This window comes from Microtus pennsylvanicus, chromosome 17 (genome assembly GCF_037038515.1).
Source record: "Microtus pennsylvanicus isolate mMicPen1 chromosome 17, mMicPen1.hap1, whole genome shotgun sequence".
NCBI lineage: Eukaryota > Metazoa > Chordata > Mammalia > Rodentia > Cricetidae > Microtus > Microtus pennsylvanicus.
Window position 1 is genome coordinate 27,923,313 of NC_134595.1, and position 12,247 is coordinate 27,935,559.

At 45.6% G+C, this 12,247-nt stretch overlaps 1 protein-coding gene across 1 annotated transcript; it reads right to left on the reverse strand.

Annotated features, from left to right (window-relative positions):
• Positions 1-8,454: 8,454 nt before the first annotated feature.
• LOC142836885 (olfactory receptor 9S13-like) lies at positions 8,455-9,426 on the reverse strand. The gene has a single exon (XM_075951541.1). The coding sequence runs from the start codon at positions 9,424-9,426 to the stop codon at positions 8,455-8,457; it is 972 nt and encodes a 323-aa protein (XP_075807656.1).
• Positions 9,427-12,247: the final 2,821 nt, after the last annotated feature.

The window sequence follows — 12,247 nt, forward strand, 5'->3', positions numbered from 1 at the left end:
GTGATACTGAGAGGAAAGCTGGTCTTTTGCTTCCTGTTACCCCCAAATAAACTTGATCTCTTCAGCTTGCTCATCTAATGACAGCTGTGGGGTGGGAGGAAAGCATGGGCTGGAAACAGTTCTTCACTGGGAGAGAACTGGGTGGCAGTGATTGTGAAGGAGCAGCCACTGGACACCCCAGCCCCACTCCTCCAGAGCTGGCAGCAACCATTGGACACGCCAGCACCACTCCTCCAGAGCCAGCAGCATCTTTGCCTCCTGTGATCTGTTTGGATAAAGAGCTTCAGCCTACCTGCCTGCAGAATTGGAGCTAGTGTTCAATAAGGTTGAAAAACAATAGCCCCCCCCACCCCCACCTCAAGAAACCCCTGCACACTCTAAACTGCGCCAAAGCTAGGGGTGATCAGGATAGGCTATGTCAGCTTACTGAGGCAGGCCCCAGGGAACACCGTTTACTCTTTCCTTCTGATCTCTACCTACTCCTCACAGGTGAGACAATGAACTTACCTTTCACGAGTGAGTCAGGTCTACCCCAAGGTCACACGGCCAACAAGCATGCTTCTGGTGCCCCCAGGCTGCTGAGTCTGGCCTGTGATGGCTGCATGGTGTGGACATCAGTTGATTATGTGCCTTAATCACATCATCTGTGACTCCTGCAAAGCAGAGGGACGTGACTACAATGAGAGGTGGGCACTTGGGTGGCCACGAGGGTTCAGGAAATGCAGGTTCTGGCTGTGACAGGTCCTGGGTTTTGTAGAGAAGGAAGCCTGGGCTTGCTCACCTTGCCTGCTCCCTGTCACTGCAAGCAGGAAACAGTGTGGGGAGGTCACTCTGCAGGAAAGGAGGCTCTGCATTTAGCCATGGGACTCCTGGCCTCCCATGGCCAATTAAGAGGGTGCTGTCCCTCTGACAGCTGGGAATCTAACTCCCTGGGTTCCAAAGGCAGAAGACTGCTGTGTCCAATCTCTGCCTTGTCATCATCCATGGGTTGGCAGGAAGCCTGCAGCTTTCAGGGACCCCTGGAGATAGCATCAGGACCACAGCAGAGACAACTCGGTAGTGCCTGTATCAGTGTAACTCATTAGAACAGTGTGGCCTCCTACCCACAGCCCATTCCATTGTTGCTCCCTTCAACTTGCCATGATGATGTGAGAATATGATGTTGGGGTCCTTATGTAAGGCAGCTGGTCAGTTCACCCCACCCTAAATGAACTCTAGCTCTCCTTAAACCTCTAGCTCTGCAAATTCAAATCCCTTGTCCTGAAAACTCAGAGAAATTTAGAAACACGGGCTGCAAATACACAGAGAGGACCAAGAGGTGAGTGACCACCCACCTAGTGGGACACTACTCTGTAGGCCCTCCATACTGGGGCAAAACCCCAGGCCCCTCCCCCACCTGCCTCAGCTTTTCTAGACAGCCAGCAGGCAAGCTTCCTGCAAGTAGGCTGCTCCAACACCCCCATCCCATTGATAGGACCTTGTAAGCTAAAAGTCTCACTCAGACCCCAACCCCACTTATCCCATGCAACCTCAGAGGAACTCTGAAACACTGGCTGAAATACACAGAGAGGACAAAGAAAGGAACTCTTGAAGCACAGGCTGTGACTGCACAGAGTGGACCAAGAGAGTGGGCCAAGAGAGCAGACAAAGTGAGTGGACTAAGGGAGACTTCAGTGGCTCCCTGAGACACAGACAGCGACAGTACAGAGCAAACCAAGAACAGTTCCCAAAGACACAAACAGCCACTGCAAGAATTGAACTATGGGGCAAAGACACTGCCAGCACCAACTGGAGGAAGAGTTGGGTAGGATCCAATACAAGAATTCATTCAATAACCTAAAAAACAACATGGTAACACTAGAACCCATAATGACATCATGACTTGATCATCCTAACTCAGAAGAAGCAGAATAAGATGATTTTAAACATAACTTTATGAGGATGATAGAGACCATTAAAGGGTAAATGAAATATTCCCTTAAATAAATGGGAAAAAAAGACAAACAAAAAAATGGAATTGGAAGAAATTAATAAATTTCTCAAAGAAACCCCAGAAAAAACAATGAAACAGGTGAAGCAAACAGTTCAAGACTTGAAGACTGAAATAGAGGCAATAAAGAAAACACAAACTGAGGGAATTCTGGATATGGAAAATCTAGGTAAATGAACGAGAACTACAGAGGCAAGTATAAACGACAGAATACAAGAGATGGAAGAGAGAATCTCAGGTGTCGAAGATACTATAGCAGAAAGAGATTCGTCGATAAAAGAAAGCACGAAATCTAACAAATTCTTAACACAAAGCATCCAGGAAATCTGGGACATGATGAAAAGACCAAACCTAAGAATAACAGAGATAGAAGAAAAAGTCAATATATTCTTTCTCATCCTTTCAAGAGTGTGTGAGGACACAGCTGGGCCTCTGCTAAAACTTCTGTCATTAAAGTCCTATAAGTAGCATCCCAGGTTTTATCATGCCAGCCTTCCTGATAAACATTTCCTGGTTCTCTCAAGAAGCAGGGCATGCTTTGTGCTCATGTAAGAGAAGGTTTGAGTTTCCTTTCTGTGGAGTTGGTCCAGTGGGTAAAATGCTCACTGTACAAGGGTAAAGATATGGGTTTGAATCTCCAGAACCCACAAAAAGTGGGATTATCTTCCCACGTGGTTCTTAAGTCTTTGGAATTGGTTTGAGAGAACAATTTGGAAAAAATTTCAAGGAGCTGGATAGCAGAAGTAGAATTCTCTGAGAAAAAATTAAGTAGGCATGGGTGATGCTGTTGGGGACTAAGAAGAAATATGGAGAATAAAGGCCTGGTCCATGAGGCATCAGATGTACCATGACCTCTATGTGACTCTGAACTGGAGGCAGGAATGCTAAAGTCTAACAAGAGTTTGTCTACATTTTGTCATGCCCAGTGAATTTGGGAGGTGCTTAATTTAAAGGTGATATGTTAATTAGTCTGGTTGCTATACCTGTGGGCAGCCCTTTTCAGTAACACGTGAAAATCATAGGTTGCAATAGTGGCCCCAGGGCACTGAGGCACACGGGATGTCTGCTAGTTAAGGCTGTAGACAAATGGGAAAAACCTGTGTAGACTCCAACATGCAAGGTCACGGGGGTACAATTTCTCAAGGTTAGTGAAATTCACATCTCGATACTACATGCCCTAGGAGATGAACATTGTGCTAGGGGCAGCTGATGGATTTGGGTCTTACATTTTGCCCACCCTTCCTTTCTATGACCCAATTATCTCTTGTGGAAATGTTTACCTTATGTCATTGTCATTCTGGAGTTGTCTTCGTTATGGTTCTATTGCTGTAAAGAGACACCATGACCAAAGCAATGTCAGGGGCCATGAGAGATAACAGCAGGTGCTAACTAGTGTTCAGCAGGCTGACCTACCAGAAGAGTGATTCTCTGATAGGGAGTCTCACCTGGAAAGGCCATGGAGTTACTGGCTGCGGAAAGCAGCATCTTTAGTCTGTAATTTCTCTCATGAGTCATTTCATTTCTTCCCTAAGAACTACATTTCTTCCTTAAGAATAGCTACTCTGAGGTTTGGAACCTTAAAGTTATGCACAAGGTCAAAGCCAAAGATTTCCAACTAGGATTACTTTATAAAAAAAGAAAAAAGCATGCCAATTCTTTGCTTGCCAGTCTGTTAACAAAAGACCCATGTCTCAAAGCTGATCTCACTGGGCACTGTACACCCCACCCTCAGGTCTTGTAACCTTGGATCCTTGTGTTGGCATGGTAAATGGCTTTATTGCTTGCTCTAAGAATGTGCTTTTGACTAAAGAGAGACAGATCTTGTGTTTTCTTTATTCTTTCAAGGCTCCTGGGAAAAAGAGAGTTTTGAGAATAGAAGAAGAAGCTAGGAGAAGAAGCAAAAAGGAATTAGATGTAGGGCAGGAGAATTAGAACTATGGCAGTAGAATAAAGAAGCTGATTTGGAAAGCACACGTGGAGAATTCATTTGTGCTCACATCTTCTAAGTCCCCTACTTGCCGAAGCATCCTCTCTGAGCCCTGAGTGGGTGTTGAGGCTGGACCTTAAGGGTCCTCTATAAGGTAACACTTATAAAAGAGATTGTTTAATTAAGAGATTGCTTACAGTTTTAGAGAGCTATTTTTATTAGGAGCTAATAAATTATTCTTATATGGGAAACATAGCTAAGATTGTACTTTCATTCTCAGAGGAGTCTTAGGTCTTTGCCTTTTGAATGATGTTAGAAATGTTAAGAGTTTGGGGTCTCGTAGAGATGGCCAAATGTACTTCCCATCATGCATTGGACATAAACCTCAGGGGGAAGGGGTAGAATGTTAAGGTTTGACTGCAAAACTTTCCTTTGTGATCTTATGTGCCAATTTTCTCAAGATGATGGCCTGTTTAGAAGGACTAGAATCCATATGAAGTCGAGGCTTCCCTAGGGAAGTGCATCACTGGGACATTTCTCTTGATTGTGTACTTGGTCCCCACACCCTTTCCTTATCATCAAAAAGTTAGAAGTCTGTTCCTCCTTCTTGCCTGCCTCCATGATGTTTGACTCATTATGGACCAACACCAACAGAGCTGAGTTCATGGACTGATACCATAAGCCAAAACAAATATGTCCTTTGTTGTTTCTTTGAGGTACTGTTAGAGCCCAGAACTGACCAATATACTTTACAAACTCTTCTATGCATATTTCATCTGGCATCTCTAAAGCACTGGGACTTTTCATAGGGTCTCTATAGTGCTATTACACCTGCAAAAATATAAGTCCCTCATATCATCAAGCATGTGTCAGTGTTCAAATATTCAGCAGCTGCATGTGGAATCCAAACAGGCTTCACATGTCTCTGGAATCAGTATCCTCTTAGCACAGACACACTTAGATCATGCTCTTTGACTGGCATATTTCTGAGGTTAAAGTCTTTATTTAACTAAATATTTCATTCTCTAGAATCTCTTATAATCTGGGCTTGATGACTTTATTTCATGGTGCTGTGCCTACATTCCTCTGTCCTGTCTGTCTCTTGTTAATCACCTGTTGGTTCCGGATGCTCCATTAGGATCTGATTGTTATCACCACTACCGTGGCAGCCATTGAACAGCCTCACTGTGGGAGGCCTGACTCATGCCTTCAGGAGTCATATGGTGTAGGATTATCTTTTGTGATTGAGCTTATTTTCCCCCCATGCCCCGGGTTTTACAAAATAATTAGATGCATATGTTTTCTTGCCTTCATAGCTGCAGAACTATGAAGATGGCTGCTTCCTGCTTGGCTGGGATGAAGAATTACCCACTGTTTAGTGGTACATCACAGAGGGAAGGCAAGATAAGCACTCTTTCTGTATAATAACCAAGAGAGCAGCGTCTTCAAAGATCTATTCATACATACCTATTAACTTATATCTGTCAGTTTGTTGAACTTAAGATCCTTCTTCATGATGAAACATTCATCTTTGACCATAAGAATTCCCCTCAGGTCAGCACCAAAGAAAATAAAATGTCCCTATTGAAACCAAAGTTTGTAAAAACCAAGATATAATCCATAATCAATGTTTTAAAAAGAGGATGTGTTACAAAATACAGATAATAGAGAAAGCTGAAATGGGCTAGAGTGTGAACATATTTGAAAAGAGGGAGGAACAATATAAACATCTAAGTAAAACTTTATTTGAAAGAATAATTTATAGAGTTATTTCATATGAATATATTTAATCCAAGAGATAACAATAACATTTTAATTTTAATGTAAACAAGGATTTAAAGTATGTAAAATTGGGCTGGGGAGATGCTCAGTGGAAAAATCATGCATTGCATAAGCCTGAGGCCTGGAATTCAGATCCTTACCTCAGCACCTACTTAAAAGTTGGGTTGGGCCATACATATCTGTGACCAGAGTGCTGGGAGAAAGAGACAGGGGCATACTGGGAGATACGGCCAGCCCAGACAACTTGAGACATCTTTCTAATACTTATTTCTATGGATATATCAAAACATTGGCATTTGATATACTTTCTAAACACATTTTAATTTTTCAAGACATATTCCTTCTCTTTGCTCTCATTTTCAAAAAACCTTGGGATTATTTTTTGAGGTAGCCCATCATGTAGATGAATTTGTTCAAGTTTTTTTTTTAGCCTGGTCAAATAGGATTGATTGAGTGTAAAGTTGAATGCTGACCTCCGCAGACATTGTTCATTCCCATCAGTATCACTGAATGTTTCCATTTTTTCTAATTTACTAAGAAAATTACTCATTTTAATATTTACTCTTAAATGTTGCCTAGTTATTACTGATAATCTTTGGAAAACAAACTTACCTTTTCTGGGTTTTAGTTTTTACTCACTACATTGTATGAAATTACTATTCATTAGCACTATATCATGAAATGACGTCAGGACAGGCAAATGCGCAAGGGATAGAATGGGTCCAGGCACACACACATGTGGATACCGGGGTAGCAGGAAACCCAGAGGGATGAACTGAGCAGCCTGTGCAAGCATGAACACTGATGTGTGGAGAAAGTGGCATGGCAGAGTTGCTGGTGAAAACTGCGCTTTATTTTCTAGGAGGTCATGTTGAAAAAATAAAAATTGATATTATACCAAGTCAAACATGAAAAATAATTTTATATGAATGAATAAATAAATGATAAAAGAGTTTCGGAGACTCATTGACATAGTGGGTATCAGCTCAATCCCCAAGGGTGAGAGATCTAATGTGATTTGACTAAGCCAAGGTCCTCTGAACATGACACAGTGATTATCCAGAAAGAAACAGATGGCTGAACTCAAAACACTAAACATGAGAATTTCTGGGGAGCAAAACACACCTGATGGATCATAGCCCCAAAGTGGAAACGATATTGGAAAACAAAACAGTCAACAAAGACCCCATGTCCATATGTGCGAAGTGGACATGGTAAAAACATCTAAACAGGGGAGCCTCGAGCAAACCAACCAAGTGGCCACTAGACGCATGAAGAGAAGCTCCCGGTTGTTAGCCAACAGGAACATACAAACTAAGCACATGGAGTGTGCAAGCAAATTAGAATTAGTATGCTACAAAAGATTAACGTTTGCATACCCTATTACTAAGCAACCGCACTTACAGCAATGCCCAACAGAAATGCTCCCATGGAGAAGAAAGACAAGGCCATGGCAGCACGCCCTTGGCAGGCAGGAACTGCAAACCGTATCTGTTTTTTCAAAAGCAGAGCACATGATGTTCTCAAGTGGCAATCACACCCAGCAATACAAACCACGCCACTTTTACTATCCACAGGCACATGGATTAATCTTATGAAGATGATGCTGAGCAACAGAAAGCAAGAACAAAGACAAATAGTTTGAACTGTCTTACAGACTCCTCTCAGAAGACAGGGAACTGTGGTCAGAATCTGGTCAAAGGGTTGGAGTTGGGGCAAAATGTTTGGGGTTGTATGGAGGGTATTTGGGGGTTATACATATTTTCCCTAGTGACAGTGTAGTGAACTCCCAGGATTGTGGGTTTCAAATTAATTGATTTTAATATATGCATGTAGTACATATATAATATGTATATATTCCCTACCATATTAACTACAGACTATGGCTCTTTGAGAGAGAGAGACTCTATGCTGGACATGGTTCACTGGAGCCATGGAACTCATTATGAGGTACATTAGGCAACATATTTAAAGTTATTTTATGTGACTTACAAAATTTTTATTTGCATGTGTGTGTGTGTGTGTGTGTGTGTGTGTGTCTATTGGTAAGGATGAGTGTGTACAGGTGCCTATGGAGGCAAAAAGTCGGTGTGGGGTCCAGTAGAGATAGGGCCATTTCTAATCTCTCTTTTTTTTTTAACATTTTTTTATTGATAAAAGAAGAATAAAGAAAAAAAAAAACAAATTTCCACCTCCTCCCAGCCTCCCCTTTCCCTCCCCCTCCTCCCACTCTTCTCCCTCTCTTCCCACTCTTCTCCCCCTCTCTCTCCAGTCCAAAGAGTATGGCACTAGGAACTGAATTCTGGTCTTCTGCAAGAACATCAAGCAGTCTTAATTGCTGAGCCACATCTCAGGCCACTGGAGAGAATTGAGAAAACTAAAGGGAAGCAGAAGACTCTTTGCATGCGTGTGTGCATGCTCACAGAGGGTCACCAGGACATGCCTAGCACTGCATCTAGGGGATCGGGACTTGATATTGGGGATCTACTCAGTTTTTCACATTATGTCCAAATATCTATCTCCTTTCCTAGAAAAGAAAAAACTCAATTCCAACATATATAAATCAAGTTCACTGTATCACTCAGTGAAAAACGGCTTAGAACTTCTTTTATGTCTCAGCCGAGTAGCCCTCTGCTTCCTGCTTAGCCAGTACCTGGTCTGTACTGAGCCGTCAAGAACTGTTGCCGAGTGGATGAATGGAGGAGATCGCATAGTGTTTCACTGGAAATTTTCCCTCCAGCTCTAGGACAGCCCCTCACTGCCCACCTTCCTTCCCAAGACTGTGTCTCTGTCCCAGCCTCTTTAGGGCGTCCTTGACATCCTTGTTGCGCAGACTGTAGATGAGGGGGTTGAGCATGGGGATCACCAGGGTGTAGAAGACAGACACCACCTTTCCCTGCTCCATGGATGCTACTGCTCCTGGCTGTGCGTACATGACAAACACAGTCCCGTAAAACAAGGACACAGCTGTCATGTGGGAGCCACAGGTGGAGAAGACCTTGTGTCGCCCTGACCCTGAGCGCATCCTGAGGATGGTCACGGTGATGTAGCCATAGGAGATGAGGACCACAAGAGTGGTGGACACGATGATGAGACCACAGATGCCGAACATGACAAGCTCATTGAGAGCTGTGCTGCCGCAGGCCAGCCGGAGCAACGGGGGAACGTCACAGTAGAAGTGGTCAATATGGTTGGAGCTGCAGAAGGGCAGCTGGAACGTGAGGCTGGTCTGCACAATGGAGTTCAGGCAGCCTCCACAGTAGGTGCCCAGAACCAGACGGGCACAGGTCATAGGGCACATGGTCACAGGGTACCTCAGGGGACTGCAGATGGCCATGAAACGGTCATAGGCCATCACAGCTAAGAGGAAGCCTTCAGTAGTAACCAGAAGGGAGAAAAAGAAGAACTGAGTGGCACATCCCTCAAAGCTGATGACCTTCGAGGAGGAAAGGAAGATGGTCATGGCTTTGGGGGCAATGACAGAGGAGTAGCAGAGGTCCACAAAGGACAGGTTCTTGAGGAAGAAGTACATGGGGGAGTGCAGGCGGGCATCCAGGGTGATGACCACGATCATGGTGAGGTTGCCCAGGACGGTCACCACGTACAGGGCCAGGAAGACAGCAAAGAGCAGGGCCTGGGTCTCTGCACCTCCCCCAAATCCCACCAGCACGAACCCCTGGAAGGACACTGCCGAGAGACTCCCATTTCTGAGGACTGCTGTGGCCATGGGTGGGGACAGATGCAGAGAGGCAGATGGAGACAGCAAGGGGGAACAGATCTCACCAGTGCAGACAGATGTTCTATAGGACACAGGAACCCATTCTCCACTCTCCAAAGGCTGCTGCCACAGTGATCTGCCAGATGGTCTTGAGCGACCTAAAGGGGGGATGTTTTCACTGATTTACTCAGTTCTCAGGGATTTGCTGAGCCCTCCCTCTACAGGAGGCTAGACAGTGCTCCCAGGACACAGAAAGATTTCCAGAGTTGGGTGACCGAGTCCTGACAACCTTTCAAGGTCCCCATGCCTGCTTCCTAGCCACCTGTCCTACCTCTTCCCAGAGATACCCAGAGCATCCCTAACAATACAGCTGCCTACTAAGTCCACACACACCACTCAGGCCTCAGTGATGAAAATATCCATGAGGACTCCCTGCTGTCCACGAGCTGGGTGACCTTGTCTCTTCCAGGATGGGCTAAGAGTAGGGAACAGTCCTCGCCAGGGTGAGGCTGTGTCTCTGTATACCCTGAAGGATGTCCAGCGGCTCTAGCTAGCTCCAAGTTTTGTCCACAACAGTAACCAATGTATAGATCCTTGCTTGCTGGAGGATGTGAGGGTCTCCAGATAATAACCAGATGTTGGACATTGTGGTGAAGGGGCAGCAGAGACCCATGTCCCAAGAAACAGCTGGACTGGATTCCAGATATATTTGGGGAAGGCTTGTCATCTCCCACCAAATCTCACCGCCAGTTCTGTTCCCTGCTCTACCTCATCTTTGAGGGTTTATAATGCCTTGTCCGATGCCACTTAAAACCAGGGAGAGCTGGGCCCTGGCCTTCTGATCAGTCCCAGTCTCCTTCTCATTCATAGTCATCACAGCCCCGACAGATCAGGGATGTCCTCCAAGTGGCTGGCTATGGCCATGCTATTGGCGGACAAATCAATACAGGGACGGGTCAAACTGAGCATCTTGGATAGCGAGAAGAGGCTGTCTGTTGTCCCTTACACTGGAGGCTTGGGGGGCTTCTCTGTTCTGAGTGAGCTTGTCTGCTGTGTTCTCTACTCTCCTCCACAGTTCACCCTCACACAGGAGGGAGGCGGAGGCTGGAGGACGCATCTGAACCCCTCTTGCCCTACAAGGGTGCTGTTCCTCACTGTGAGCTCAAAGGTGTGCATGGAACATCTCTGTGCTCACACTCTCAACACCACAGCCAGGGGTCGTGGTCCTGACCACAAAGGTCTCCGTGGTGATATGTGTGATGTGTAAGTAAAAGTCTGTCCTTTGCTTCCAGCTGAAACAAGGACAGGCTGGATCTGTCTCGGTCGCCCAGGGAAGATATTATCTAAGGATGTTTGTACAACGAGAAAGGTGCATGGGCTGAGAACGCAGTCCTGTGGTGGGAGGGCTGGCAGATGTTGGGCATGAAGGGAAAGCCTGTGCTTGCCTTGACCTGGTCCCTCCTGAGCAAGCAGCATCACAGTGTCCTGTGTGCTAGTTGGATGAAGACCTTAATCCATCTCCTTACACAGTTGGTACTGGTGTTTAACAAGGCCCCCAAACTCCACACTCTCACCTGTGCTTATGTCAGAGCTGAACAGTATCAGACATCAGTTTATTGAGGCAGGCCCTGAGGGCACACTGTGTGCTCCACCTTCTCTCCCCCCTCCCATGCACATAAATGGTCACCTATTCCTGACAGGTAACACAATGAACTTACCTTTCTTAGTTAAGAGTCAGGTGTACCCCAGGTCACATGGCTAACACCCATGCACCCAGTGCCCCAGGCTGACAAGTCTGGTCTATGATAGATAAGAAGAGGTAGACATCAGTTGGTTGTGGATCTTCTTCATGTCGGCTGTGAATTCCTTGGCCATGGGGTGAGGCGGGCCATATGAGCAGAGCGGAGCACCTGGGCCCTTGTAAGAGAGAAGGAAGGGCTCCTCCCTTTGGCTGCTCTCCTGTCACCTCGAGCAGGGTGTGGAGGGGCCTGCCCTTGGGGTCACTCTGCTGGATCGGATGCTCGGCATCTAGTAGTGTTGTGGCTGTCGGCCTCCAGTGACCAATTAAGAAGGTTCTGGCTGCTGGCAGCTGGGACTCTAATGCCCTGGGCTCCAGAGGTGGAAGGCTGACTGTGGCCAATCCCTGCTTTGGCATCCATTCTCTATGGCAGCGGTTCTCAAACTTCCTAATGCTGCCACCCTTTTATACAGTTCCTCATGTTGGAGTGATCCCCAACCGTAAACTTGGTTTCTACTTTATAACTGTGATTTTGTTGTTGTTATGAATCATATTATAAATATCTGATATGTGACCCCCAATGGGGTCTTGACCCACAGGTTGAGAATCACTGCTCTAAGGGTTGGCAAGATGCCTACAGTCCTCTGGAAAATTTGAAGGAACCACCAGAATTATGCAGAGACAACCCAGGACCACCTTATCCTGTGTCCCTCATTGAGCAAACACTCCAATGGGGAATGCAGCCTCCTGGTCACCACCAATTCCCTTGTTTCTCCCTCCAACTCACTATGTTAATGTAGGAAAAATGACAAAGGGAGCCCTCCCTGGGGAAGATGGCCAGCTCACTGCAATCTAGATGGCGCTAGATCTACACGCTCTGCCAACCCTGTGAATCTAGAACCCTCGGTGTTACCAGGAGCCTGGATAGATGACTCTCATGCCTTTTCTGTTCCTTTCTTAGTGTTTCAGGTCTGAAAAGCTAACATAATTTCTGCTTGGAGGAATTCTAACCAGTAAACAACGATCCAATCCAAAGAGATGGAAAAGACAAGGCTCCTCACAGGGCCAAAGGAACCCTTCCCTCCCGCAGCA